This window comes from Nerophis ophidion, linkage group LG17 (assembly GCF_033978795.1).
Source record: "Nerophis ophidion isolate RoL-2023_Sa linkage group LG17, RoL_Noph_v1.0, whole genome shotgun sequence".
Taxonomy (NCBI): Eukaryota; Metazoa; Chordata; class Actinopteri; order Syngnathiformes; family Syngnathidae; genus Nerophis; species Nerophis ophidion.
The window spans coordinates 12,404,097-12,427,614 of NC_084627.1; the positions used below are offsets into that span (position 1 = coordinate 12,404,097).

The 23,518-nt window shown below is 50.9% G+C and overlaps 2 protein-coding genes across 2 annotated transcripts in view; both read right to left on the reverse strand.

Moving 5' to 3' along the window:
* Positions 1-1,840: 1,840 nt before the first annotated feature.
* On the reverse strand, positions 1,841-16,435 carry LOC133536651 (mucin-17-like). Its single transcript, XM_061877272.1, has 2 exons — positions 14,568-16,435; positions 1,841-14,534 (listed from the first exon to the last, which is right to left on the reverse strand). Exons 1-2 carry the CDS (start codon positions 16,433-16,435, stop codon positions 1,841-1,843), a joined length of 14,562 nt encoding a protein of 4,853 aa, XP_061733256.1.
* Positions 16,436-16,518: 83 nt separating this feature from the next.
* Positions 16,519-23,518, reverse strand: part of LOC133536652 (mucin-2-like) — a 23,613-nt gene continuing 16,613 nt past the window's right edge. Inside the window, exons 5-6 of the mRNA XM_061877273.1 lie at positions 17,801-23,518; positions 16,519-16,599 (exon numbers count right to left, since the gene is read on the reverse strand). The exon at positions 17,801-23,518 is cut by the window's right edge and continues 1,893 nt beyond it. Coding sequence (XP_061733257.1) covers positions 16,519-16,599; positions 17,801-23,518 — 5,799 coding nt within the window. The remainder of the gene's footprint in view (positions 16,600-17,800) is intronic.

The following is a 23,518-nucleotide window of genomic DNA, read 5'->3' on the forward strand; positions in this document are numbered from 1 at the left end:
TTCACAAATATTCTTTGTCGAAAAAACAGAAGCTAAAATGAAGAAATGAATTAAAATGTATTTATTATTCTTTACAATAAATAAAAAAAATACTTGAACATTATTTAAATTGTCAGGAAAGAAGACAGAGGAATTTAAAAAGGTAAAAATCCTAAAATCATTTTTAAGGTTGTATTTTTTCTCTAAAATTGTCTTCCTGAAAGTTATAAGCAAACTAAAAAAATAAATGAATTTATTTAAAAAAGTGAAGAATAAGTCTGGGCTTCACGGTGGCAGAGGGGTTAGTGCGTCTGCCTCCCGGGTTCGGGATCGTTCTGTGTGGAGTTTGCATGTTCTCCCCGTGACTGCGTGGGTTCCCTCCGGGTACTCCGGCTTCCTCCCACCTCCAAAGACATGCACCTGGGGATAGGTTGATTGGCAACACTAAATTGGCCCTAGTGTATGAATGTGAGTGTGAATGTTGTCTGTCTATCTGTGTTGGCCCTGCGATGAAAATAGAGGCAGCAGCTCACTGGTAAGTGCTGCTATTTGAGCTATTTTTAGAACAGGCCAGCGGGCGACTTATCTGGTCCTTACGGGCTACCTGGTGCCCACGGGCACCGCGTTGGTGACCCCTGCTCTATACACATATATTCTCTATACACGACTCTATACACATATACTCTATACACTACTCTATACATGACTCTACACTACACACAATTCTGGTCTCTGTGTGACTGCCACCGACTGGTCACACTTAAAATTACACCACGTGACAAAATTGCTTCGAGGTAGGCAAGCAGAACCAGAATTAATCTGTACATTAGGCCAGCGGTCCCCAACCTTTTTGTAGCTGCGGACCGGGCAACGCTTGATAATTTGTCCTGAGGTCATGAAAAAGGGAATTGTTTTGGGTTGTTCCACTAATCATAAGTGTATCTTGTGTTTGTTGATTTAATTTAAAAAAAAATAATAATAAAAAATTCTGCGGCCCGGTACCAATCGAGCCTGGTGGTTGGGGACCACTGCATTAGGCGCATTGACATTTATAACCACAAGTAGTTTTTTGAGAAAATGAAAGGATTAAGAGTGCCTTAAAATAAAATAACGTGCAAATACATTTAAAGGGCCCCTATTAGGAAAAAAGCCACATTAGTATTGTTTTGTGTATTTCTGCAATGTCTCAAAAAAAGAAAAACCATGGAAGCATGGCAAACATAAGATGCAAAAATCTTGCCTTCCGTTATAGTTCCATTACTGCCATCGGTGACGTCAGCAGGTTATCCATATATGACAAATTCACCCAAAGTATATTTGATATTGCTACTATGGTACATTTTTAGTCTACTTTATACCTGCATTATCTTTTCCATTCTTTGTAACTGAGCTACTGTGTGGAACAATTTCCATTGTGGAGCAATAAAGTTTGTCTAAGCCCAAGTTGCGGGGCAGACTGGCTCGTATATGCACATGCATCCTCCGATGTTGCCATTTTTAATACAATGTAGCGTATAGTTCGAATCTCATGGGTCAGTAGACCCGCGATGGAAGCGCTTCAAATTACAACGAAGACGGCGAGAAGAACAACCAGATACAGTTGATACAGAAGCTAAGTGAATAAAACCGCCTACAAAGCGGCACGTCCCAAAGAGATTATTAGGTCTGTAAAACAACCTTTGCAAAATTTTGACTAAAGAACCACATTACATGTTATGTAGAGCTCGGGAAGGGTTTTAAATTCAGATACGAAAAAAGTCTAAAGATGAGTCAACAAAAATGTGCAATTTCACATTAAATTTATTCTAAAAAAAACAGTGAAACACACAATTCAAAGAAAAAGTTTCCAACTGGCCCGGCCTCATTGAGCGTCAGGCATTTGTTTGGGCCCACCGTCGTCGTCCGGCCTGCTGTGTCGCGGCCCGCCACCATGGTCCGGCTTGCTGTGTCCCGGCCCGCCGCCATGGTCCGGCTTGCTGTGTCCCGGCCCGCCGCCATGGTCCGGCTTGTTGTGTCCCGGCCCACCGCCATGGTCCGGCTTGCTGTGTCCCGGCCCGCCGCCATGGTCCGGCTTGCTGTGTCCCGGCCCGCCGCCATGGTCCGGCCTGTTGTGTCCCGGCATGCTGTGTTCCGGCTTGCCGCCATGATCCGGGATGCTGTGTCCCGGCTTGCTATAGTTCTTGTTGTGGCCATGGTCATTCTCTGAATTTTGACCATGTTCAGGATTGTCGGTGTCACATGGCTTGCCACCTTGATCTGGCCTATTGTGTCCAGGCCTTCCGCTTTGACCGTGGCCAGGCTTGATATTGTTGTAGCTGTATGTGGGCCTACCACCATTGATGGGCCTGCTGCCGGGTTTGTGGTGTCCAGGCCTTCCGCCGTCGTCGGGCCTCCGCTGGCCGGGCCTGCCGCCGCCGTCCTCGGGCCTCCGCTGGCCGGGCTTGCCGCCACCGCCGCCGCCCTCGGGCCTCCGCTGGCCGGGCTTGCCACCGCCGCCGCCCTCGGGCCTCCGCTGGCCGGGCTTGCCACCGCCGCCGCCCTCGGGCCTCCGCTGGCCGGGCTTGCCACCGCCGCCGCCCTCGGGCCTCCGCTGGCCGGGCTTGCCACCGCCGCCGCCCTCGGGCCTCCGCTGGCCGGGCTTGCCGCCGCCGCCGTCGGGCCTCCGCTGGCCGGGCTTGCCGCCGTCGCCGTCGGGCCTCCGCTGGCCGGGCTTGCCACCACAGTCGTCGGGCCTCCGCTGGCCGGGCCTGCCGCCGCAGTCGTCGGGCCTCCGCTGGCCGGGCCTGCCGCCGCCGTCGTCGTCGGGCCTCCGTTGGCCGGGACTGCCGCCGCTGCCGGGTTTCTTTTGGCCAGGCCTTCCGCCGCTGACGTCAGGCCTCCTTTGGCCGGGTCTGCCGCTGCTATCGGGCCTCCTTTGACCGGGCCTGCTGCCGCCGTCGGGCCTCCTTTGACCGGGCCTGCTGCCGCCACCGTCGGGCCTCCTTTGACCGGGCCTACAGCAGTCAGGCCTCCTTTGACCGGGCCTGCCGCCAGTGTCGGGCCTGCTCTGTCCAGGCCTCCTGTTTCCGGGCCTGCCGTCACTGTCAAGCCTGCTGTGTCCAGGCCTGCTTTGTCCAGATTTGCCACCACAGTTAGCAGTAGTAATCATTTGTTCTGAAGACGTTACCAGAGGAGTTGTAATGATTGGAAGATCAAAACTGTCTGTCCCAGGTGTAGTGCTGTATACATCAGGACTGGTTGATTTTGGTGTTGTAGTTATTTCCGACAGTGTTACAAGATTTGTAGGACTTTGTAGAAAAGGACTAGTTTTTTCTGGCAAGGTCAAAGTTGGTTCAAAAGGCGTGTTCACAAGTGAAGTTGTGGTGCTTGATACATAACGACTGGCTGTTTCAGACGCTGTAGTTGTTAATTCAGGATGTATTTTCGAATGAGAAGTTTTTTTGCTCAGTACATTGGAACGGGTTGTTAATGGCACCTTGTGTCCAGGCCTGCTTTCTACGTCGGACCTGTCGCCACTTTCAGGCCTATTTCCAACGTCAAGCCTGCTGTGTTTGGGACTGCCATCATCGACTGACCAATTGTGTTCGGGCCTGTCGTCACTGTCAAGCCTGCCCGCGATGAAGGGCCAACTGCTTGCAGGCCTTTCGGCATGGTCAGGCGTGCTGCTACCGCCGTGACTGCTATGTACAGGCCTGCCCCCGTCAACAGGCCAGGTGTGTCCTGGCTTGCCGCCAACAGGCCAGCTCTGTATGGCTGTGCCAGTTGTGGTATCTAATGACTCAAAAGGGGTTGTGACAAGAGTTATAAAGCTTTGTATATCAGAGTTGTTTGTTTCAGGCAATGTAATAAACGGTTCAGAAGGGGTTGTCACAAGCGAAGTTGTAATGCTTGGTAGCTCAGGACTGATTATTACTGGCGTTGTTGACTGAGAAGTTGTCAAAAGAGTTGTGGTGCTTGGTTCAATAATAGTCAATGGGCTGGTACTTGGTTCAAAGGGGGATGTCTCGAGGGGAGTCATGCTAATTCCGGGCCTGCCCCCGTTGACGGGCCAGCTATGTCCGGGCCTGCCACCGCTGATGGGCCGGCTGTGTCCGGGCCTTCTGCCCCAGTCGATGGGCCGGCTGTGTCCGGGCCTTCCGCCACCGTCGATGGGCCGGTTTTGCCCGGGCCTTACGCCCCCCCCATCAATAGGCCAGCTGTGTCCAGGCCTTCCACCCCCGTAGAAAGGCCAGCTGTGCCCAGGCCTTCCACCCCCATCGATGGGCCGGCTGTCTCCAGGCCTTCCACCCCCGGCGATGGGCCAGCTGTGTCCAGGCCTTCCACCTCCAGCGATGGGCCACCTGTGTACAGGCCTTCCGCCAACGTTAGGCCTTCTGTGTAAAGATGTACCAGGCATGGTGGTTGTTAATTCAGAAGGGGTTGTGACAAAAGTAGTCATTAGTGGGGCAGTACTTTGTTCAGAAGAAGATATTTCAGGAAGAGTCATATTTAGTTCAACAGGACTGCTATCCCCAAACATGTCCGGCTTGTTGTCACCACCGGTAATGCCATGTACAGGCCTGCCCCCATCGACTGGCCAGCTGTGTCCGAGCTTGCCGCCACTGTCCAGCCTGCTGCTATGCTCGGGCCTTCCCTCATCGACAGGCCAGCTGTGTCCAGGCCTGCCGCCGCTGTCCGGCCTGCTGCTCTGTACGGGCCTTCCCCCGTCGACGGGCCAGCTGTGTCCAGGCCTGCCGCCAATGTTAGGCCTTCTGTGTATGGCTATGCCAGGTGTGGTGGCTTTTGATTCAGAAGGGTTAGTGACATGGGTTTCAAGGCTTCGTACATCAGAACTGGTTGTTTTTACCATGGTAGTAGTATGTTCAGAAGGGGTAGTCACAAAAGGCGTTGTAATGCTTGATAGATCAGGACTAAATGTTGATTTAGAAGGTGTCAAAAGAATAGTTGGGGAGCTTAGTACGACACTAGTCGATAGTGGGGTGGTACTTGGTTCTAAAGGGGATGTCTTCAGGGGAGTGTTGTTGCTTGGTTCATCAAGAATGCTATGCCCGGGCCTGCCCCCGTCGACAGGCCAGCTGTGTCCGGGCCTGCCGCCGCTGTCCGGCCTGCTGCTGTGTACAGGTCTTCCCCCGTCGACACGCGCGCTGTGTCCAGGCCTGCCGCCGCTGTGTGGCCTGCTGCTGTGTTCAGGCCTGCCCCCATCGACAGGCCAGCTGTGTTCCGGGCTACCATCGCTGTCCGGCCTACTGCTGTATACGGGTCTTCCACTGTCGACAGGCCAGCTGTGTCCGGGCCTTCCGCCGCTGTCCGGCCTGCTGCTGTGTACTGGTCTTCCCCCTTCGATGGGCCAGCTGTGTCCGGGCCTGCCTCCAATGTTAGGCCTTCTGTGTACGGCTGTGCCAGGTGTGGTGGCTTTTGATTCAGAAGGGTTAGTGACATGAGTTGCAAGGATTTGTACATCAGAACTGGTTGTTTCTGCCAAGGTAATAGTATGTTGAGAAGGGGTAGTCACAAGAAGAGTTGCAATTCTTGATAGATCAGGACTGGGTCTTAGTGAAAATGTTGATTCAGAAGGTGTCAAAATAATAGTTGGGGAGTTTGGTACGACAGTCAGTAGTGGGGTGGTACTTGGTTCTAAAGGGGATGTCTCGAGGGGATTCTTGTGGCTTGGTTCATTAAGACTGCTATCACCGGGCCTGCCCCCGTCTACAGGCCAGTTGTGTCCGAGCCTGCCGCCGCTGTCCGGCCTGCTGCTTTTTACAGGCCTGCCCCCGTCGACAGGCCAGCCGTGTGCAGGCCTGCCCCCGTCGACAGGCCAGCTGTGTCCAGGCCTGCCGCCGCTGTCCCCGTCGACAGGCCAACTGTGTTCCGGGTTACCATCGCTGTCCGGCCTGCTGCTGTGTACAGGCCTTCCACCGTCAACGGGCCAGCTGTGTCCGGGCCTGCCGCCATCGACAGGCCAGCTGTGTCCGGGCCTGCTACCGCTGTCTGGCCTGCTGCTAAGTACAGGCCTGCCCCCATCAACGGGCCAGCCGCCAATGTTAGGCCTTCTGTGTACGGCTCTGCCAGGTGTGGTGGCTTTTGATTCAGAAGGGTTAGTGACATGAGTCGCAAGGCTTCGTACATCAGAACTGGTTGTTTTTGCCAAGGTAATAGTATGTTCAGAAGGGGTTGTCACAAGAGGAGTTGTGATGCTTGGTAGATCAGGACTGGTTCTCAGTGAAAATGTTGATTCAGAAGGTGTCAAAAGAATGGTTGGGGAGCTTGGTACGACACTTTTCGGTAGTGGAGTGGTACTTGGTTCTAAAGGAGATTTCTCAAGGGGAGCCTTGTTGCTTGCTTCATTAAGACTGCTGCTGTGTACGGGTCTGCCCCCGTCGACAGGCCAGTTGTGTCCGAGCCTACCGCCACTGTCCGGCTTGCTGCCGTGAACAGGCCTGTCCCCCTTGACAGGCCAGCTGTGTAAGGGTCTTCCGCCGCTGTCTGGCCTGCTGCTATGTATGGGCCTGCCCCCGTCGACGGGCCAGCTGTGTCCGGGCCTTCCGCCGCTGTCTGGCCTGCTGCTATGTATGGGCCTGCCCCCGTCGACGGGCCAGCTGTGTCCTGGCCTGCCACCAATGTTAGGCCTTCTATGTACGGCTGTGCCTAGTATGGTGGCTTTTGATTCAGAAGGATTAGTGACATGAGTTGCAAGGCTTTGTACATCAGAACTGGTTGTTTCTGCCAAGGTAATAGTATGTTCAGAAGGGGTAGTCACAAGAGGAGTTGTAATGCTTGGTAGATAAGCACTGGTTCTTAGTAAAAATTTTGATTTAGAAGGTGTCAAAAGAATAGTTGGGGATCTTGGTACGACACTAGTTGGTAGTGGGGTGGTACTTGGTTCCAAAGGAGATTTCTCGAGGGGAGTCTTGTTGCTTGGTTCATCAAGACTGCTATGCCCGGGCCTGCCCCGGTCGACAGACCAGTTGTGTCCGAGCCTACCGCCGCTGTCCGGCCTGCTGATGTGTACGGGCCTGCCCCCGTCGACAGGCCAGCTGTGTTCCTGGCTTCTATCGCTGTCCTGCCTGCTGCTGTGTACGGGCCTTCCACTGTCGACAGGCCAGCTGTGTACGGGCCTTCCGCCGCTGTCCGGCCTGCTGCTGTGTACGGGCCTTCCCCCGTCGACGGGCCAGCTGTGTCCCGGCCTGCCGCCAATGTTAGGCCTTTTGTGTACGGCTGTGCCAGGTGTGGTGGCTTTTGATTCAGAAGGGTTAGTGACATGAGTTGCAAGGCTTTGTACATCAGAACTGGTTGTTTCTGCCAAGGTAATAGTATGTTCAGAAGGGGTTGTCACAAGAGGAGTTGTGATGCTTGGTAGATCAGGACTGGTTCTCAGGGAAAATGTTGATTCAGAAGGTGTCAAAAGAATGGTTGGGGAGCTTGGTACGACACTTTTCGGTAGTGGAGTGGTACTTGGTTCTAAAGGAGATTTCTCAAGGGGAGTCTTGTTGCTTGCTTCATTAAGACTGCTGCTGTGTACGGGTCTGCCCCCGTCGACAGGCCAGTTGTGTCCGAGCCTACCGCCACTGTCCGGCTTGCTGCCGTGAACAGGCCTGTCCCCCTTGACAGGCCAGCTGTGTAAGGGTCTTCCGGCGCTGTCCGGCCTGCTGCTGTGTACAGGCCTGCCCCCCTCGACAGGCCAGCTGTGTCCGGGCCTTCCGCCGCTGTCTGGCCTGCTGCTATGTACGGGCCTGCCCCCGTCGACAGGCCAACTGTGTCCCGGGCTACCATCGCTGTCCGGCCTGCTGCTGTGTACAGGCCTGCCCCCCTCGACAGGCCAGCTGTGTCCGGGCCTTCTGCCGCTGTCTGGCCTGCTGCTATGGACAGGCCTTCCACCGTCAACGGGCCAGCTGTGTACGGGCCTAACGCCGCTGTCCGGCCTGCTGATGTGTTCAGGCCTGCCCCCATCGACAGGCCAGCTGTGTTCCTGGCTTCCATCGCTGTCTGGCCTGCTGCTGTGTACGGGCCTGCCCCCGTCGACGGGCCAGCTGTGTCCTGGCCTGCCACCAATGTTAGGCCTTCTATGTACGGCTGTGCCTAGTGTGGTGGCATTTGATTCATAAGGGTTAGTGACATGAGTTGCAAGGCTTTGTACATCAGAACTGGTTGTTTCTGCCAAGGTAATAGTATGTTCAGAAGGGGTAGTCACAAGAGGAGTTGTAATGCTTGGTAGATAAGCACTGGTTCTTAGTAAAAATTGTGACTTAGAAGGTGTCAAAAGAATAGTTGGGGATCTTGGTACGACACTAGTTGGTAGTGGGGTGGTACTTGGTTCTAAAGGAGATTTCTCGAGGGGAGTCTTGTTGCTTGGTTCATCAAGACTGCTATGCCCGGGCCTGCCCCGGTCGACAGACCAGTTGTGTCCGAGCCTACTGCCGCTGTCCGGCCTGCTGATGTGTACAGGCCTGCCCCCGTCGACAGGCCAACTGTGTTCCGGGCTACCATCGCTGTCCGGCTTGCTGCTGTGTACGGGCCTTCCACTGTCGACAGGCCAGCTGTGTACGGGCCTTCCGCCGCTGTCCGGCCTGCTGCTGTGTACGGGCCTTCCCCCGTCGACGGGCCAGCTGTGTCCCGGCCTGCCGCCAATGTTAGGCCTTTTGTGTACGGCTGTGCCAGGTGTGGTGGCTTTTGATTCATAAGGGTTAGTGACATGAGTTGAAAGGCTTTGTACATCAGAAGTGGTTGTTTCTGCCAAGGTAATAGTATGTTCAGAAGGGGTAGTCACAAGAGGAGTTGTAATGCTTGGTAGATAAGCATTGGTTCTTAGTGAAAATTTAGAAGGTGTCAAAAGAATAGTTGGGGAGCTTGGTACGACACTAGTTGGTAGTGGGGTGGTACTTGGTTCTAAGGGGGATGTCTCGAGGGGAGTTTTGTTGCTTGGTTCCTCAAGATTGCTATCCCCGGGCCTTCCCCCGTCAACAGGCCAGCGGTGTCCGGGCCTGCTGCTGTGTACAGGCCTTCCACCATCGACAGGCCAGCTGTGTCCGGGCCTGCCGCCAATGTTTGGCCTGTTGTGGACAGGCCAGCTGTGTCCAGGCCTGCTGCCAATGTTAATTTTTCCGTCTACGGTTGTGCCAGGTGTGGTGGCTTTTGATTCAGAAGGGTTAGTGAAATGAGTTGCAAGGCTTTGTACATCAGAACTGGTTGTTTCTGCCAAGGTAATAGTATGTTCAGAAGGGGTAGTCACAAAAGGAGTTGTAATGCTTGGTAGATCAGGACTGGTTCTTAGTGAAAATGTTGATTTAGAAGGTGTCAAAAATATAGTTGGGGGGCTTGGTACGACACTAGTTGGTAGTGGGGTGGTACTTGGTTCTAAGGGGGATGTCTCGAGGGGAGTTTTGTTGCTTGGTTCATCAAGACAGCTATCACCGGGCCTGCCCCCGTCAACAGGCCAGCTGTGTCCGGGCCTGCTGCCGTGTACAGGCCTGCCCCCGTCGACAGGCCAACTGTGTTCCGGGCTACCATCGCTGTCCGGCCTGCTGCTGTGTACAGGCCTTCCACCATCGACAGGCCAGCTGTGTCCGGGCCTTCCGCCGCTGTCTGGCCTGCTGCTGTGTAAGGGCCTGCCCCCGTCGACGGGCCAGCTGTGTCCCGGCCTGCCGCCAATGTTAGGCCTTCTGTGTATGGCTGTGCCAGGTGTGGTGGCTTTTGATTCAGAAGGGTTAGTGATATGAGTTGCAAGGCTTTGTACATCAGAACTGGTCGTTTCTGCCAAGGTAATAGTATGTTCAGAAGGGGTAGTCACAAGAATGGTTGGGGAGCTTGGTATGACACTAGTTGGTAGTGGGGTGGTACTTGGTTCTAAGGGGGATGTCTCGAGGGGAGTTTTGTTGCTTGGTTCATCAAGACTGCTATCACCGGGCCTGTCCCCGTCAACAGGCCAGCGGTGTCCGGGCCTGCCGCTGCTGTCCGGCCTGCTGCTGTGTACAGGCCTGCCCCCGTCGACAGGCCAACTGTGTTCCGGGCTACCGTCGCTGTCCGGCCTGCTGCTGTGTACAGGCCTGCCCCCGTCGACAGGCCAACTGTGTCCGGGCCTTCCGCCGCTGTCTGGCCTGCTGCTATGAACAGGCCTTCCACCGTCAACGGGCCAGCTGTGTCCGGGCCTTCCGCCGCTGTCTGGCCTGCTGCTATGAACAGGCCTTCCACCGTCAATGGGCCAGCTGTGTCCGGGCCTGCCGCCGCTGTCCGGCCTGCTGCTATGTACAGGCCTGCCCCCCTCGACAGGCCAGCTGTGTCCGGGCCTTCCGCCGCTGTCTGGCCTGCTGCTATGAACAGGCCTTCCACCGTCGACAGGCCAACTGTGTACGGGTCTTCCGCCACTGTCCGGCCTGCTGCTGTGTAAGGGCCTCCCCCCGTCGACGGGCCAGCTGTGTCCCGGCCTGCCGCCAATGTTAGGCCTTCTGTGTACGGCTGTGCCAGGTGTGGTGGCTTTTGATTCAGAAGGGTTAGTGACATGAGTTGCAAGGCTTTGTACATCAGAACTGGTTGTTTCTGCCAAGGTAATAGTATGTTCAGAAGGGGTAGTCACAAAAGGAGTTGTAATGCTTGGTAGATCAGGACTGGTTCTTAGTGAAAATGTTGATTTAGAAGGTGTCAAAAATATAGTTGGGGAGCTTGGTACGACACTAGTTGGTAGTGGGGTGGTACTTGGTTCTAAGGGGGATGTCTCGAGGGGAGTTTTGTTGCTTGGTTCATCAAGACTGCTATCACCGGGCCTGCCCCCGTCGACAGGCCAGCTGTGTCCGGGCCTGCTGCTGTGTACAGGCCTGCCCCCGTCAACAGGCCAGCTGTGTACAGGCCTGCCCCCGTCAACAGGCCAGCGGTGTCCGGGCCTGCCGCTGCTGTCCGGCCTGCTGCTGTGTACAGGCCTGCCCCCGTCGACAGGCCAACTGTGTTCCGGGCTACCATCGCTGTCCGGCCTGCTGCTATGTACAGGCCTTCCACCATCGACAGGCCAGCTGTGTCCGGGCCTTCCGCCGCTGTCTGGCCTGCTGCTATGAACAGGCCTTCCACCGTCGACAGGCCAACTGTGTACGGGTCTTCCGCCACTGTCCGGCCTGCTGCTGTGTAAGGGCCTGCCCCCGTCGACGGGCCAGCTGTGTCCCGGCCTGCCGCCAATGTTAGGCCTTTTGTGTACGGCTGTGCCAGGTGTGGTGGCTTTTGATTCAGAAGGGTTAGTGATATGAGTTGCAAGGCTTTGTACATCAGAACTGGTCGTTTCTGCCAAGGTAATAGTATGTTCAGAAGGGGTAGTCACAAGAGAAGTTGTAATGCTTGGTAGATAAGGACTGGTTCTTGGAGAAAATGTTGATTTAGAAGGTGTCAAAAGAATGGTTGGGGAGCTTGGTACGACACTAGTTGGTAGTGGGGTGGTACTTGGTTCTAAGGGGGATGTCTCGAGGGGAGTTTTGTTGCTTGGTTCATCAAGACTGCTATCACCGGGCCTGCCCCCGTCAACAGGCCAGCGGTGTCCGGGCCTGCCGCTGTGTACAGGCCTTCCCCCGTCGACTGGCCAAATGTGTTCCGGGCTACCGTCGCTGTCTGGCCTGCTGCTATGAACAGGCCTTCCACCGTCGACAGGCCAACTGTGTACAGGTCTTGCGCCACTGTCCGGCCTGCTGCTGTGTAAGGGCCTGCCCCCGTCGACGGGCCAGCTGTGTCCCGGCCTGCCGCCAATGTTAGGCCTTCTGTGTACGGCTGTGCCAGGTGTGTTGGCTTTTGATTCATGAGGGTTAGTGATATGAGTTGCAAGACTTTGTACATCAGAACTGGTTGTTTCTGCCAAGGTAATAGTATGTTCAGAAGGGGTAGTCACAAGAGAAGTTGTAATGCTTGGTAGATAAGGACTGGTTCTTGGAGAAAATGTTGATTTAGAAGGTGTCAAAAGAATGGTTGGGGAGCTTGGTACGACACTAGTTGGTAGTGGGGTGGTACTTGGTTCTAAGGGGGATGTCTCGAGGGGAGTTTTGTTGCTTGGTTCATCAAGACTGCTATCACCGGGCCTGCCCCCGTCAACAGGCCAGCTGTGTCCGGGCCTGCCGCCGCTATCCGGCCTGCTGCTGTGTACAGGCCTACCCCCATTGACAGGCCAACTGTGTTCCGGGCTACCATCGCTGTCCGGCCTGCTGCTGTGGGCAGGCCTTCCACCATCGACAGGCCAGCTGTGTACTGGCCTTTCGCCGCTGTCTGGCCTGCTGCTATGAACGGGCCTTCCACCATCAACGGGCCAGCTGTGTCCGGGCCTGCCGCCACTGTCCGGACTGCTGCTGTGTACGGGTCTGCCCCCGTCAACAGGCCACCTGTGTTCGGGGCTACCTTTGCTGTCCGGCCTTCTGCTGTGTACGGGCCTTCCACCGTCAACGGGCCAGCTGTGTCCGGGCCGGCCGCCAATATCTGGCCTGTTGCTGGATACAGGCCTGCCCCCGTCGAAAGGCCAGCTGTGTCCGGGCCTGCTGCCAATGTTAAGTTTTCCGTCCACGGTTGTGCCAGGTGTGGTGGCTTTTGATTCAGAAGGGTTAGTGACATAAGTTGCAAGGCTTTGTACATCAGAACTGGTTGTTTCTGCCAAGGTAATAGTATGTTCAGAAGGGGTAGTCACAAGAAGAGTTGTAATGCTTTGTAAATCAGGACTGGTTCTTAGTGAAAATGTTGATTTAGAAGGTGTCAAAAGAATAGTTGGGGAACTTGGTACGACAGTCAGTAGTGGGGAAATACGTAGTTCTAAAGGGGGTGTCTCGAGGGGAGTCTTGTTGCTTGGTTCCTCAAGATTGCTATCCCCGGGCCTTTCCCCGTCAACAGGCCAGCGGTGTCCGGGCCTGCCGCTGCTGTCCGGCCTGCTGCTGTGTACAGGCCTTCCACCGTCAATGGGCCAGCTGTGTCCGGGCCTTCCGCCGCTGTCCGGCCTGCTGCTATGAACAGGCCTTCCACCGTCGACAGGCCAACTGTGTACGGGTCTTCCGCCACTGTCCGGCCTGCTGCTGTGTAAGGGCCTCCCCCCGTCGACGGGCCAGCTGTGTCCCGGCCTGCCGCCAATGTTAGGCCTTCTGTGTACGGCTGTGCCAGGTGTGGTGGCTTTTGATTCAGAAGGGTTAGTGACATGAGTTGCAAGGCTTTGTACATCAGAACTGGTTGTTTCTGCCAAGGTAATAGTATGTTCAGAAGGGGTAGTCACAAAAGGAGTTGTAATGCTTGGTAGATCAGGACTGGTTCTTAGTGAAAATGTTGATTTAGAAGGTGTCAAAAATATAGTTGGGGAGCTTGGTACGACACTAGTTGGTAGTGGGGTGGTACTTGGTTCTAAGGGGGATGTCTCGAGGGGAGTTTTGTTGCTTGGTTCATCAAGACTGCTATCACCGGGCCTGCCCCCGTCGACAGGCCAGCTGTGTCCGGGCCTGCTGCTGTGTACAGGCCTGCCCCCGTCAACAGGCCAGCTGTGTACAGGCCTGCCCCCGTCAACAGGCCAGCGGTGTCCGGGCCTGCCGCTGCTGTCCGGCCTGCTGCTGTGTACAGGCCTGCCCCCGTCGACAGGCCAACTGTGTTCCGGGCTACCATCACTGTCCGGCCTGCTGCTATGTACAGGCCTTCCACCATCGACAGGCCAGCTGTGTCCGGGCCTTACGCCGCTGTCTGGCCTGCTGCTATGAACAGGCCTTCCACCGTCGACAGGCCAACTGTGTACGGGTCTTCCGCCACTGTCCGGCCTGCTGCTGTGTAAGGGCCTGCCCCCGTCGACGGGCCAGCTGTGTCCCGGCCTGCCGCCAATGTTAGGCCTTTTGTGTACGGCTGTGCCAGGTGTGGTGGCTTTTGATTCAGAAGGGTTAGTGATATGAGTTGCAAGGCTTTGTACATCAGAACTGGTCGTTTCTGCCAAGGTAATAGTATGTTCAGAAGGGGTAGTCACAAGAGAAGTTGTAATGCTTGGTAGAGAAGGACTGGTTCTTGGAGAAAATGTTGATTTAGAAGGTGTCAAAAGAATGGTTGGGGAGCTTGGTACGACACTAGTTGGTAGTGGGGTGGTACTTGGTTCTAAGGGGGATGTCTCGAGGGGAGTTTTGTTGCTTGGTTCATCAAGATTGCTATCACCGGGCCTGCCCCCGTCAACAGGCCAGCTGTGTCCGGGCCTGCTGCTGTGTACAGGCCTGCCCCCGTCAACAGGCCAGCTGTGTACAGGCCTGCCGCCGCTGTCCGGCCTGCTGCTGTGTACAGGCCTACCCCCGTCGACAGGCCAACTGTGTTCCGGGCTACCATCGCTGTCCGGCCTGCTGCTGTGGGCAGGCCTTCCACCATCGACAGGCCAGCTGTGTATTGGCCTTTCGCCGCTGTCTGGCCTGCTGCCATGAACAGGCCTTCCACCGTCGACGGGCCAGCTGTGTCCGGGCCTGCCGCCACTGTCCGGACTGCTGCTGTGTACGGGTCTGCCCCCGTCAACAGGCCACCTGTGTTCGGGGCTACCTTTGCTGTCCGGCCTGCTGCTGTGTACGGGCCTTCCAACGTCAACCGGCCAGCTGTGTCCGGGCCTGCCACCGTCAACGGGCCAGCTGTGTCCGGGCCTGCCACCGTCAACGGGCCAGCTGTGTCCGGGCCGGCCGCCAACATCTGGCCTGTTGCTGTGTACAGGCCTGCCCCCGTCGAAAGGCCAGCTGTGTCCGGGCCTGCTGCCAATGTTAAGTTTTCCGTCCACGGTTGTGCCAGGTGTGGTGGCTTTTGATTCAGAAGGGTTAGTGACATAAGTTGCAAGGCTTTGTACATCAGAACTGGTTATTTCTGCCAAGGTAATAGTATGTTCAGAAGCGGTTTTCACAAGAGGAGTTGTAATGCTGAGTAGATCTCGGGAACTTGGTACGACAGTCGGTAGTGGGGCGGTACTTAGTTCTAAAGGGGATGTCTCGAGGGGAGTCTTGTTGCTTGGTTCATCAAGACTGCTATCACCGGGCCTGCCCCCATCGACAGGCCAGCTGTGTCCGGGCCTGCCGCCGCTGGCCGGCCTGCTAACGTGTACAGGCCTTCCCCCGTCTACAGGCCAGCTGTGTCCGGGCCTGCCACCACTGTCTGGCCTGTTGAAGTGTACAGGCCTGCCCCCGTCGACGGGCCAACTGTGTTCAGGGCTACCATCGCTGTCCGGCCTGCTGCTGTGTACAGGCCTACCCCCTTCAACCGGCCAGTTGTGTCCGGGCCTGCTGCCAAAGTTAGGTCTTCTGCGTATAGCTGTGCCAAGTGTTGCAGTTGTTAATTTAACAGAGGTTGTGACAAGAGTTGTAAAGCGCCGTACATAAGAACTGGTTGTTTCGGGCAAGGTTATAATTGGTTCAGAGAGGCTTGTCACAAATGAAGTTGTGGTGCTTGGTACATCTGGGCTGGTTGTTTCTGGTGTTGAAATTGTTGCTTCAGTAGGTGTTTGCCAATAAGAGGCTTCGGTGCTTGGTATGTCAAGAATAATTGTTGCTGGCACAATAGGTGTTTCTGAGGGTGTCACAAGAGTTGTAAGGCTTCGTACTTTAGTGCTGGTTGTATCTGGCGTTGTAGTTATTTTAGGAGGTGTCAGCCAATCAGACAATTCGGTGCTTGATACATCAGTAATGGTTGTTTCTGGTGTTGTAGTTGTTGATTGAGATGCTGCTGGCCCATCAGAAGATTTGGTGGTCGGTATATCAGGACTGTTTTTTTCTGATATTGTAGATTCTGAAGGTATCACAAGTGTTGTAGGGCTTCGCACATCAGTACTGGTTGTTTCTGGTGTATAAGCGGTTGGCCGATTAGAAGATTTGGCGCTTGGTACATCAGGACTGGTAGTTTCTGGTAAGGTAGTAGTTTTTTTTGAGGGGGTCACAAGAGTGGTAGGGTTTTGGAAGTTAGGACTGGTTATTCCCTGCAAGGTGATAGTTGGTGTAGTAGGGATTCCAATATGTGGAGTTGTAGGGTTTAGTACATGAGAGCTGGTTGTTTCTATAGTTGTTAATTTAAATGGTGCTGTCCAATTTGAAGAGTCTGTGCTTTGTTTATCCAGACTGGTTTTTGGTGTTGCAGTTGTAGCGATACGCACATCAGTCAGGGTTTTTTCGGAAGTTGAAGTTAATTGAAGTGTCGTCCATTGAGAAGATTTGGTGCTTGGCCCATCAGGACTGGTTATTTCTGGTTGTGCTGTAGTTTTTGAAGGTGCCATAAGAGTTGTAGGGCTTTGTACATGACTGGTTGTTAAGACCATCATATCAGTTGGTTCAGAAGTGGTTGTTACAAGTGGAGTTGTAGGGCTTGGTACATCAGGACTCGTTTCTTGTATTGTAGTTAATTCAGGAGGTGTTGACCAATGAGAAGATTTGGTGCTTGGTGCATCAGGAATGATCCTTTCTGGTGTTGTAGTTTCTGAAGGTGCCAAAGTAGTTGTTGAGCTTCGTACCTCACGACTGGTTATTACTGGCATCGTATTAGTTAGTTGAGAAGTGGTTGTCAAAATCAGCGTTGTGGGGCTTGGTACATCAAAACTGTTTGTTTCTAGAGTTGTAGTTAATTCAGGAGCTTGTGTCCATTGAGAAGATTTGGTGCTTGGTACATCAAGCCTGGTTGTTTCTGGTTGTGTTGTAGTTTCTGAAGTTGTCATAAGAGGTGTAGAGCTTCGTACATCAGTAATAGTCGTTTCTAAAGTTGAAGTTAATTGCGGTGTTGTCCATTGAGAAGATTTGGTGCTTGGTACATCAGGACTGGTGTTTTCTGGTGTTGTAGTTTCTGAAGGTGGCACAAGAGTTGCAGAGCTTTGTACATCAATATTCGTTATCACTGCCATCGCATTAGTTTGTTCAGAAGTGGTTGTCACAAGTGGTGTTGTGAGGCTTGGTATATCAGGACTGGTTGTTTTTGATGTGGTAGTTAATTCAGGGGATGTTGGCCATTGAGAAAAAATGGTGCTTGGCCCATCAGGATTGGTTGTATCTTGTTGTGTTGTAGTTTTTGAAGGTGTCACAATAGTTGTAGGGCTTTGTACATCAGTAATGGTTGTTTCTGGAGTTCGAATTATTTGAGGAAGTGATGGCCATTGAAACGATTTGGTGCGTAATACATCAGTACTGGTAGTTTCTGGTAGTTTTATCAATTCAGGGGATGTTGGCCATTGATACGATATAGTGATTGGAACGTCAGGATTGACTATTGCTGGTACGGTAGTAGTCTTTGAGAGTGTCACATGATTTATAGGGCTTCGTTCATCAGTACTGGTTGTTTCTAGAATTGGAGTTAATTCGGGGGGTTTTGTCCATTGAAAAGATTTGGTGCTTGGTACATCAGGACTGGTTGTTTCTTGTGTTATAGTTGTTGATCCAGTAGGTGTTGGCCAAATTGAATATTTGGTGCTTGGTACATCATTTACTGTTGTTTTTAGTGTTGCAGCTGTTGATTCAAGAGGCGCCGGTCCCTCAGAAGATTTGGTAGTTGGTATGTCAGAACTGGCTGTTTCGGTCGTTTCTGGGGGTGTCACATGTGGTGTAGGGATTCCCTCATCAGTACTGGTCGTTTCAGTCGTAATTATTTCAGGAGGTGTTGACCAATGAGAAGATTTGGTGCTTGCAACATCAACATTGATTGTTTCTGGTTGTGTTGTAGTTTCTGAAGGTGCCAGAGGAATCGTTGAGCTTTGTACACCAGGACTGGTAATCACTGACATCATATTAGTTGGTTGAGAAGTGGATGTCATAAGTGGTGTTGTGGGGTTTGGTACATCAGGACTGGTTGTTTTTGGTGTAGTTAATTCGGGTTCAGGGGATGTTGGCCATTGAGAAGATGAGGTGCTTGGTACATCAGGACTGGTTGTTTTTGGTGTAGTTAATTCAGGTTGAGGGGATGTTGGCCATTGAGAAGATGTGGTGCTTGGTACATCAGGACTGGTTGTTTCTAGTTGTATTGTAGTTTCTGAAGGTGTCACAAGAGTTGTAGAGATACGCACATGAGTCAGGGTTTTTTCTGAAGTTGAAGTTAATTGAAGTGTTTTCCATTGAGAAGATTTGGTGCTTGGTACATCAGAACTGGTTGTACTTGTTGATTCAGGAGGCGATGGCCAATTAGAAGATTTTGTGCTTGGTACAACAGAACTGGTTGTTTCTGGCAAGGTAGTTTTTTTTGAGGGTGTCACAGGAGTTGTAAGGCTAGGTACATTAAGACTGGTTACTAATCTCAAGGTGATAATTGGTTCAGAAGTGGCTGTCAAAACTGGAATTGTGGGGCTTGGTACATCAGGACTGGTGTTTTCTGGTGTTGTAGTTTCTGAAGGTGGCACAAGAGTTGTAGAGCTTCTTACATCAGGACGGGTTATTACTGCCATCACATTAGTTGGTACAGAAGTGGTTGTTACAAGTGGTGTTGTGAGACTTTCTACATCAAGACTTGTTTTTGATGTAGTTACTTCAAGGGATGCTGGCCATTGAGAAGATTTGGTGCTTGGCCAAGCAGGACTGGTTGTTTCTGGGTTTGTAGTATCTGAAGGTGTCACAAGAGTTGTTTGGCTTTGTACATCAGTAATGGTTGTTTCTGGAGTTCCAGTTAATTGAGGTGTTGGCCATTGAAACGATTTGGTGCTTGGTACATCAGTACTGGTGGTTTCTGGTGTTGTACTTTCTGAAGGTGTCACACGAAATGTAGGGATACTTACATCAGTACTGATTGTTTTTGATGTTGTAGTTAATTCAGGGGATGTTGGCCATTGAGAAGATTTGGTGCTTGGCCAATCAGGAATGGTTGTTTCTGGTTGTGTGGTAGTATTTGAAGGTTTCACAAGAGTTGTAGGGCTTTGTACATGACTGGTTGTTAAGAGCATCATATCAGTTGGTTCAGAAGTGGTTGTTACAAGTAGAGTTGTAGGGCTTGGTACATCAGGACTGGTTGTTTCTTGAATTGTAGTTGTTAATTCAGGAAGTGTTGACCAATGGGATGATATGGTGCTTGGTGCATCAGGAATGGTCCTTTCTGGTGATGTAGTCTCTGAAGGTGCCAAAGGAGTTGTTGAGCTTTGTAGCTCATGACTGGTTATTACTGGCATCGTATTAGTTGGTTGAGATGTGGTTGTCACAATTGGCGTTGTGGGGCTTGGTACATCAGAACTGGGTGTTTCTGGTTGTGTTGTAGTTTCTGAAGGTGTCACAAGAGTTGTAGAGCTTCGTACATCAGTCATGGTTGATTCTGAAGTTGAAGTTAATTCAGGTGTTGTCCATTGAGAAGATTTGGTGTTTGGTATATCAGGACTGTTTGTTTCTGGTATTTTAGTTGTTAAATCAGGTGTTGACCACCGCGAAAATTTGGGGCTTGGTACATCAGGACTGGTTGTTTCTTGTGTTATAGTTGTTGATCCAGTAGGTGTTGGCCAAATTGAAGATTTGGTGCTTGGTACATCATTAGTGGTTGTTTTTAGTGTTGCAGCGGTTGATTCAAGAGGCGCCGGCCCCTCAGAAGATTTGGTATTTGGTATGTCAGAACTGGCTGTTTCGGTCATTTCTGAAGGTGTCACAAGCGGTGTAGGGCTTCCTTCATCAGTACTGGTTGTTTCAGTCGGAGTTATTTCAGGAGGTGTTGACCAATGAGAAGATTTGGTGCTTGCAACATCAACATTGGTTGTTTCTGATTGTGTTGTAGTTTCTGAAGGTGTCACAAGAGTTCTAGGGTTTCGTAGATCAGGGGTGGTTAAGGTCACCATATTAGTTGGTTCAGAAGTGGTTGTTACAAGTGGAGTTGTAGGGCCTAGTACATAAGCACTGGTTGTTTCTGGTATTGTAGTTGTTAATTCAGGAGATGTTGACCAAGGAGAAGATTTGGTCCTTGGTACATCAGGACTGGTCCTTTCTGTTGTTGTTATAAGAGGTATTGACCATTGAGAGGATTTAGTGATTTGTACACCAGGACTGGTTGTTTCTGGTGTTGTGGGGCTTGGTAAATCAGGACTGGTTGTTTTTGATGTTGTAGTTAATTTAGGGGATATTGGCCATTGAGAAGATTTGGGGCTTAGTACATCAGGACTAGTTGTTTCTGGTTGTGTTGTAATTTTTGAAGGTGTCACAAGAGTTGTAGGGCTTTGTAAATGACTGGTTGATAAGACTATCATATCAGTTGGTTCAAAAGTGGTTGTTACAAGTGGAGTTGTAGGGCTTGGTACATCAGGACTGGTCGTTTCTTGTATTGTAGTTAATTCATGAAGTGTTGACCCATGAAAAGATTTGGTGCTTGGTGCATCAGGAATGGTCCTTTCTGGTGGTGTTGTTTCTGAAGGTGCCAAAGGAGTTGCTGAGCTTCGTATCTCACGACTGGTTATTACTGGCATCGTATTAGTTGGTTGAGAAGTGGTTGTCCCAATTGGCGTTGTGGGGCTTGGTACATCATAACTGGTTGTTTCCGGTTGTATTGTAGTTTCTGAAGGTGTCACAAGAGTTGTAGATCTTCGTACATCAGTAATGGTTGTTTCTGAAGTTGAAGTTAATTGAGGTGTTTGCCATTTAGAAGATTTGGTGCTTGGTCTATCAGGACTGGTTGTTTCTGGTTGTGTTGTAGTTTCTGAAGGTGTCACAAGAGTTGTAGATCTTCGTACATCAGTGATGGTTGTTTCTGAAGTTGAAGTTAATTGCGGTGTTGTCAATTGAGAAGATTTGGTGCTTGGTACATCAAGACTGGTTGTTTTTGATGTTGTAGTTAATTCAGGGGATGTTGGCCATTGAGAAGTTGGTACATCAGGACTGGTTGTTTCTGGTTGTGATGTAGTTTTTGAAGGTGTCACAATAGTTGTAGGGCTTTGTACATGACTGGTTGATAAGACCATTATATCAGTTGGTTCAGAAGTGGTTGTTACAAGTGGAGTTGTAGGGCTTGGTACATCAGGACTGCTTGTTTCTTGTATTGTAGTTGTTAATTCAGGAGGTGTTGACCAATGAGAAGATTTGGTGCTTGGTGCATCAGAAATTGTCCTTTCTGGTGTTGTAGTTTCTGAAGGTGCCAAAAGAGTTGAGCTTCGTACCTCACGACTGGTTATTACTGGCATCGTATTAGTTGGTTGAGAAGTGGTTGTCCCAATTGGCGTTGTGGGGCTTGGTAAATCATAACTGGTTGTTTCTGGTTGTGTTGTAGTTTCTGAAGGTGTCACAAGAGTTGTAGATCTTTGTACATCAGTAATGGTTGTTTCTGAAGTTGAAGTTAATTGAGGTGTTGTCAATTGAGAAGATCTGGTGCTTGGTACATCAGGACTGGTTGTTTTTGATGTTGTAGCTAATTCAGGGGATGTTGGCCATTGAGAAGTAGGTACATTAGGACTGGTTGTTTCTGGTTGTGTTGTAGTTTCTGAAGTTGTCACAAGAGTTGTAGAGCTTCGTACATCAGTAATGGTTGTTTCTGAAGTTGAAGTTAATTGAGGTGTTGTCAATTGAGAAGATTTGGTGCTTGGTACATCAGGACTGGTTGTTTTTGATGTAGTTAATTCAGGGGATGTTGGCCATTGAGAAGTTGGTACATCAGGACTGCTTGTTTCTTGTATTGTAGTTGTTAATTCAGGAGGTGTTGACCAATGAGAAGATATGGTGCTTGGTGCATCAGAAATGGTCCTTTCTGGTGTTGTACTTTCTGAAGGTGCCAAAAGAGTTGAGCTTTGTACCTCACGACTGGTTATTACTGGCATCGTATTAGTTGGTTGAGAAGTGGTTGTCCCAATTGGCGTTGTGGGGCTTGGTACATCATAACTGGTTGTTTCTGGTTGTGTTGTAGTTTCTGAAGTTGTCACAAGAGTTGTAGAGCTTCGTACATCAGTAATAGTTGTTTCTAAAGTTGAAGTTAATTGCGGTGTTGTCAATTGAGAAGATTTGGTGCTTGGTACATCAGGACTGATTGTTTTTGATGTAGTTAATTCAGGGGATGTTGGCCATTGAGAAGTTGGTGCATCAGGACTGGTTGTTTCTGGTTGTGTTGTAGTTTCTGAAGGTGTCACAAGAGTTGTAGATCTTTGTACATCAGTAATGGTTGTTTCTGAAGTTGAAGTTAATTGAGGTGTTGTCAATTGAGAAGATTTGGTGCTTGGTACATCAGGACTGGTTGTTTTTGATGTAGTTAATTCAGGGGATGTTGGCCATTGAGAAGTTGGTACATCAGGACTGGTTGTTTCTGGTTGTGTTGTAGTTTTTGAAGGTGTCACAATAGTTGTAGGGCTTTGTACATGACTGGTTGATAAGACAATTATACCAGTTGGTTCAGAAGTGGTTGTTACAAGTGGAGATGTAGGGCTTGGTACATCAGGACTGCTTGTTTCTTGTATTGTAGTTGTTAATTCAGGAGGTGTTGACCAATGAGAAGATTTGGTGCTCGGTGCATCAGAAATTGTCCTTTCTGGTGTTGTAGTTTCTGAAGGTGCCAGAGGGGTTGTTGAGCTTCGTACACCAGGACTGGTTATTACTGCCATCATAGTGGTTGGTTGAGAAGTGGTTGTCACAAGTGGCGTTGTGGGGCTTGGTATATCAGGACTGGTTGTCTCTAGTGGTGTTGTAGTTTCTGAAGGTGTCACAAAAGTTGTAGAGCTTCGTACATCAGTAATGGTTGTTTCTGAAGTTCTTGGTACATCAGGACCAGTGTTGTCTGGTGTTGTAGTTTCTGAAGATGGCATAAGAGTTGCAGAGCCAAGTACATCAAGACTGGTTATTCCTGCCATCGCATTAGCTTGTTCCGAAGTGGTTATCACAAGTGGTGTTGTGAGGCTTGGTACATCAGTACTGTTTTTTTCTGATGTTTTTATTAATTCAGAGGATGTTGGCCATTGATAAGATATTGTGATTGGGACATCGGGACTGACTATTGCTTGTAATGTAGTAGTCTTTGAGAGTGTCACATGATTTGTAGGGCTTCGTACATCAGTACTGGTTGTTTCTAGAATTGTAGTTAATTCGGGAGGTTTTGTCCATTGAGAAGATTTGGGGCTTGGTACATCAGGACTGGTTGTTTCTTGTGTTATAGTTGTTGATTCAGTAGGTATTGGCCAAATTGAAGATTTGGTGCTTGGTACATCATTAGTGGTTGTTTTTCGTGTTGCATCTGTTAATTCAAAAGGCGCCGGCCCCTCCAAAGATTTGGTAGTTGGCAAGTCAGAACTGGCTGTTTCGGTCGTTTCTGAAGGTGTCACAAGCGGTGTAGGGATTCCTTCATCGGTACTTGTCTTTTCGGTCATAGCTATTTCAAGAGGTGTTGACCACTGAGAAGATATGGTACTTTCAACATCAACAATGGTTGTTTCTGGTTGTGTTGAAGGTGTCACAAGAGTACTAGGGTTTTGTACATCAGGACTGGTTAAGGCCACCAAATCAGTTAGTTCAGAAGTGGTTGTTACAAGTGGAGTTGTAGGGCTTGGTACATAAGAACTAGTTGTTTCTGGTATTGTAGTTGGTAATTCAGGAGATGTTGACCAAAGGTAAGATTTGGTCCTTGGTGCATCAGGACTGATACTTTCTGGTGTTGTAGTTTCTGAAGGTGCCAGAGAGGTTGTTGAGCTTCGTACACCAGGACT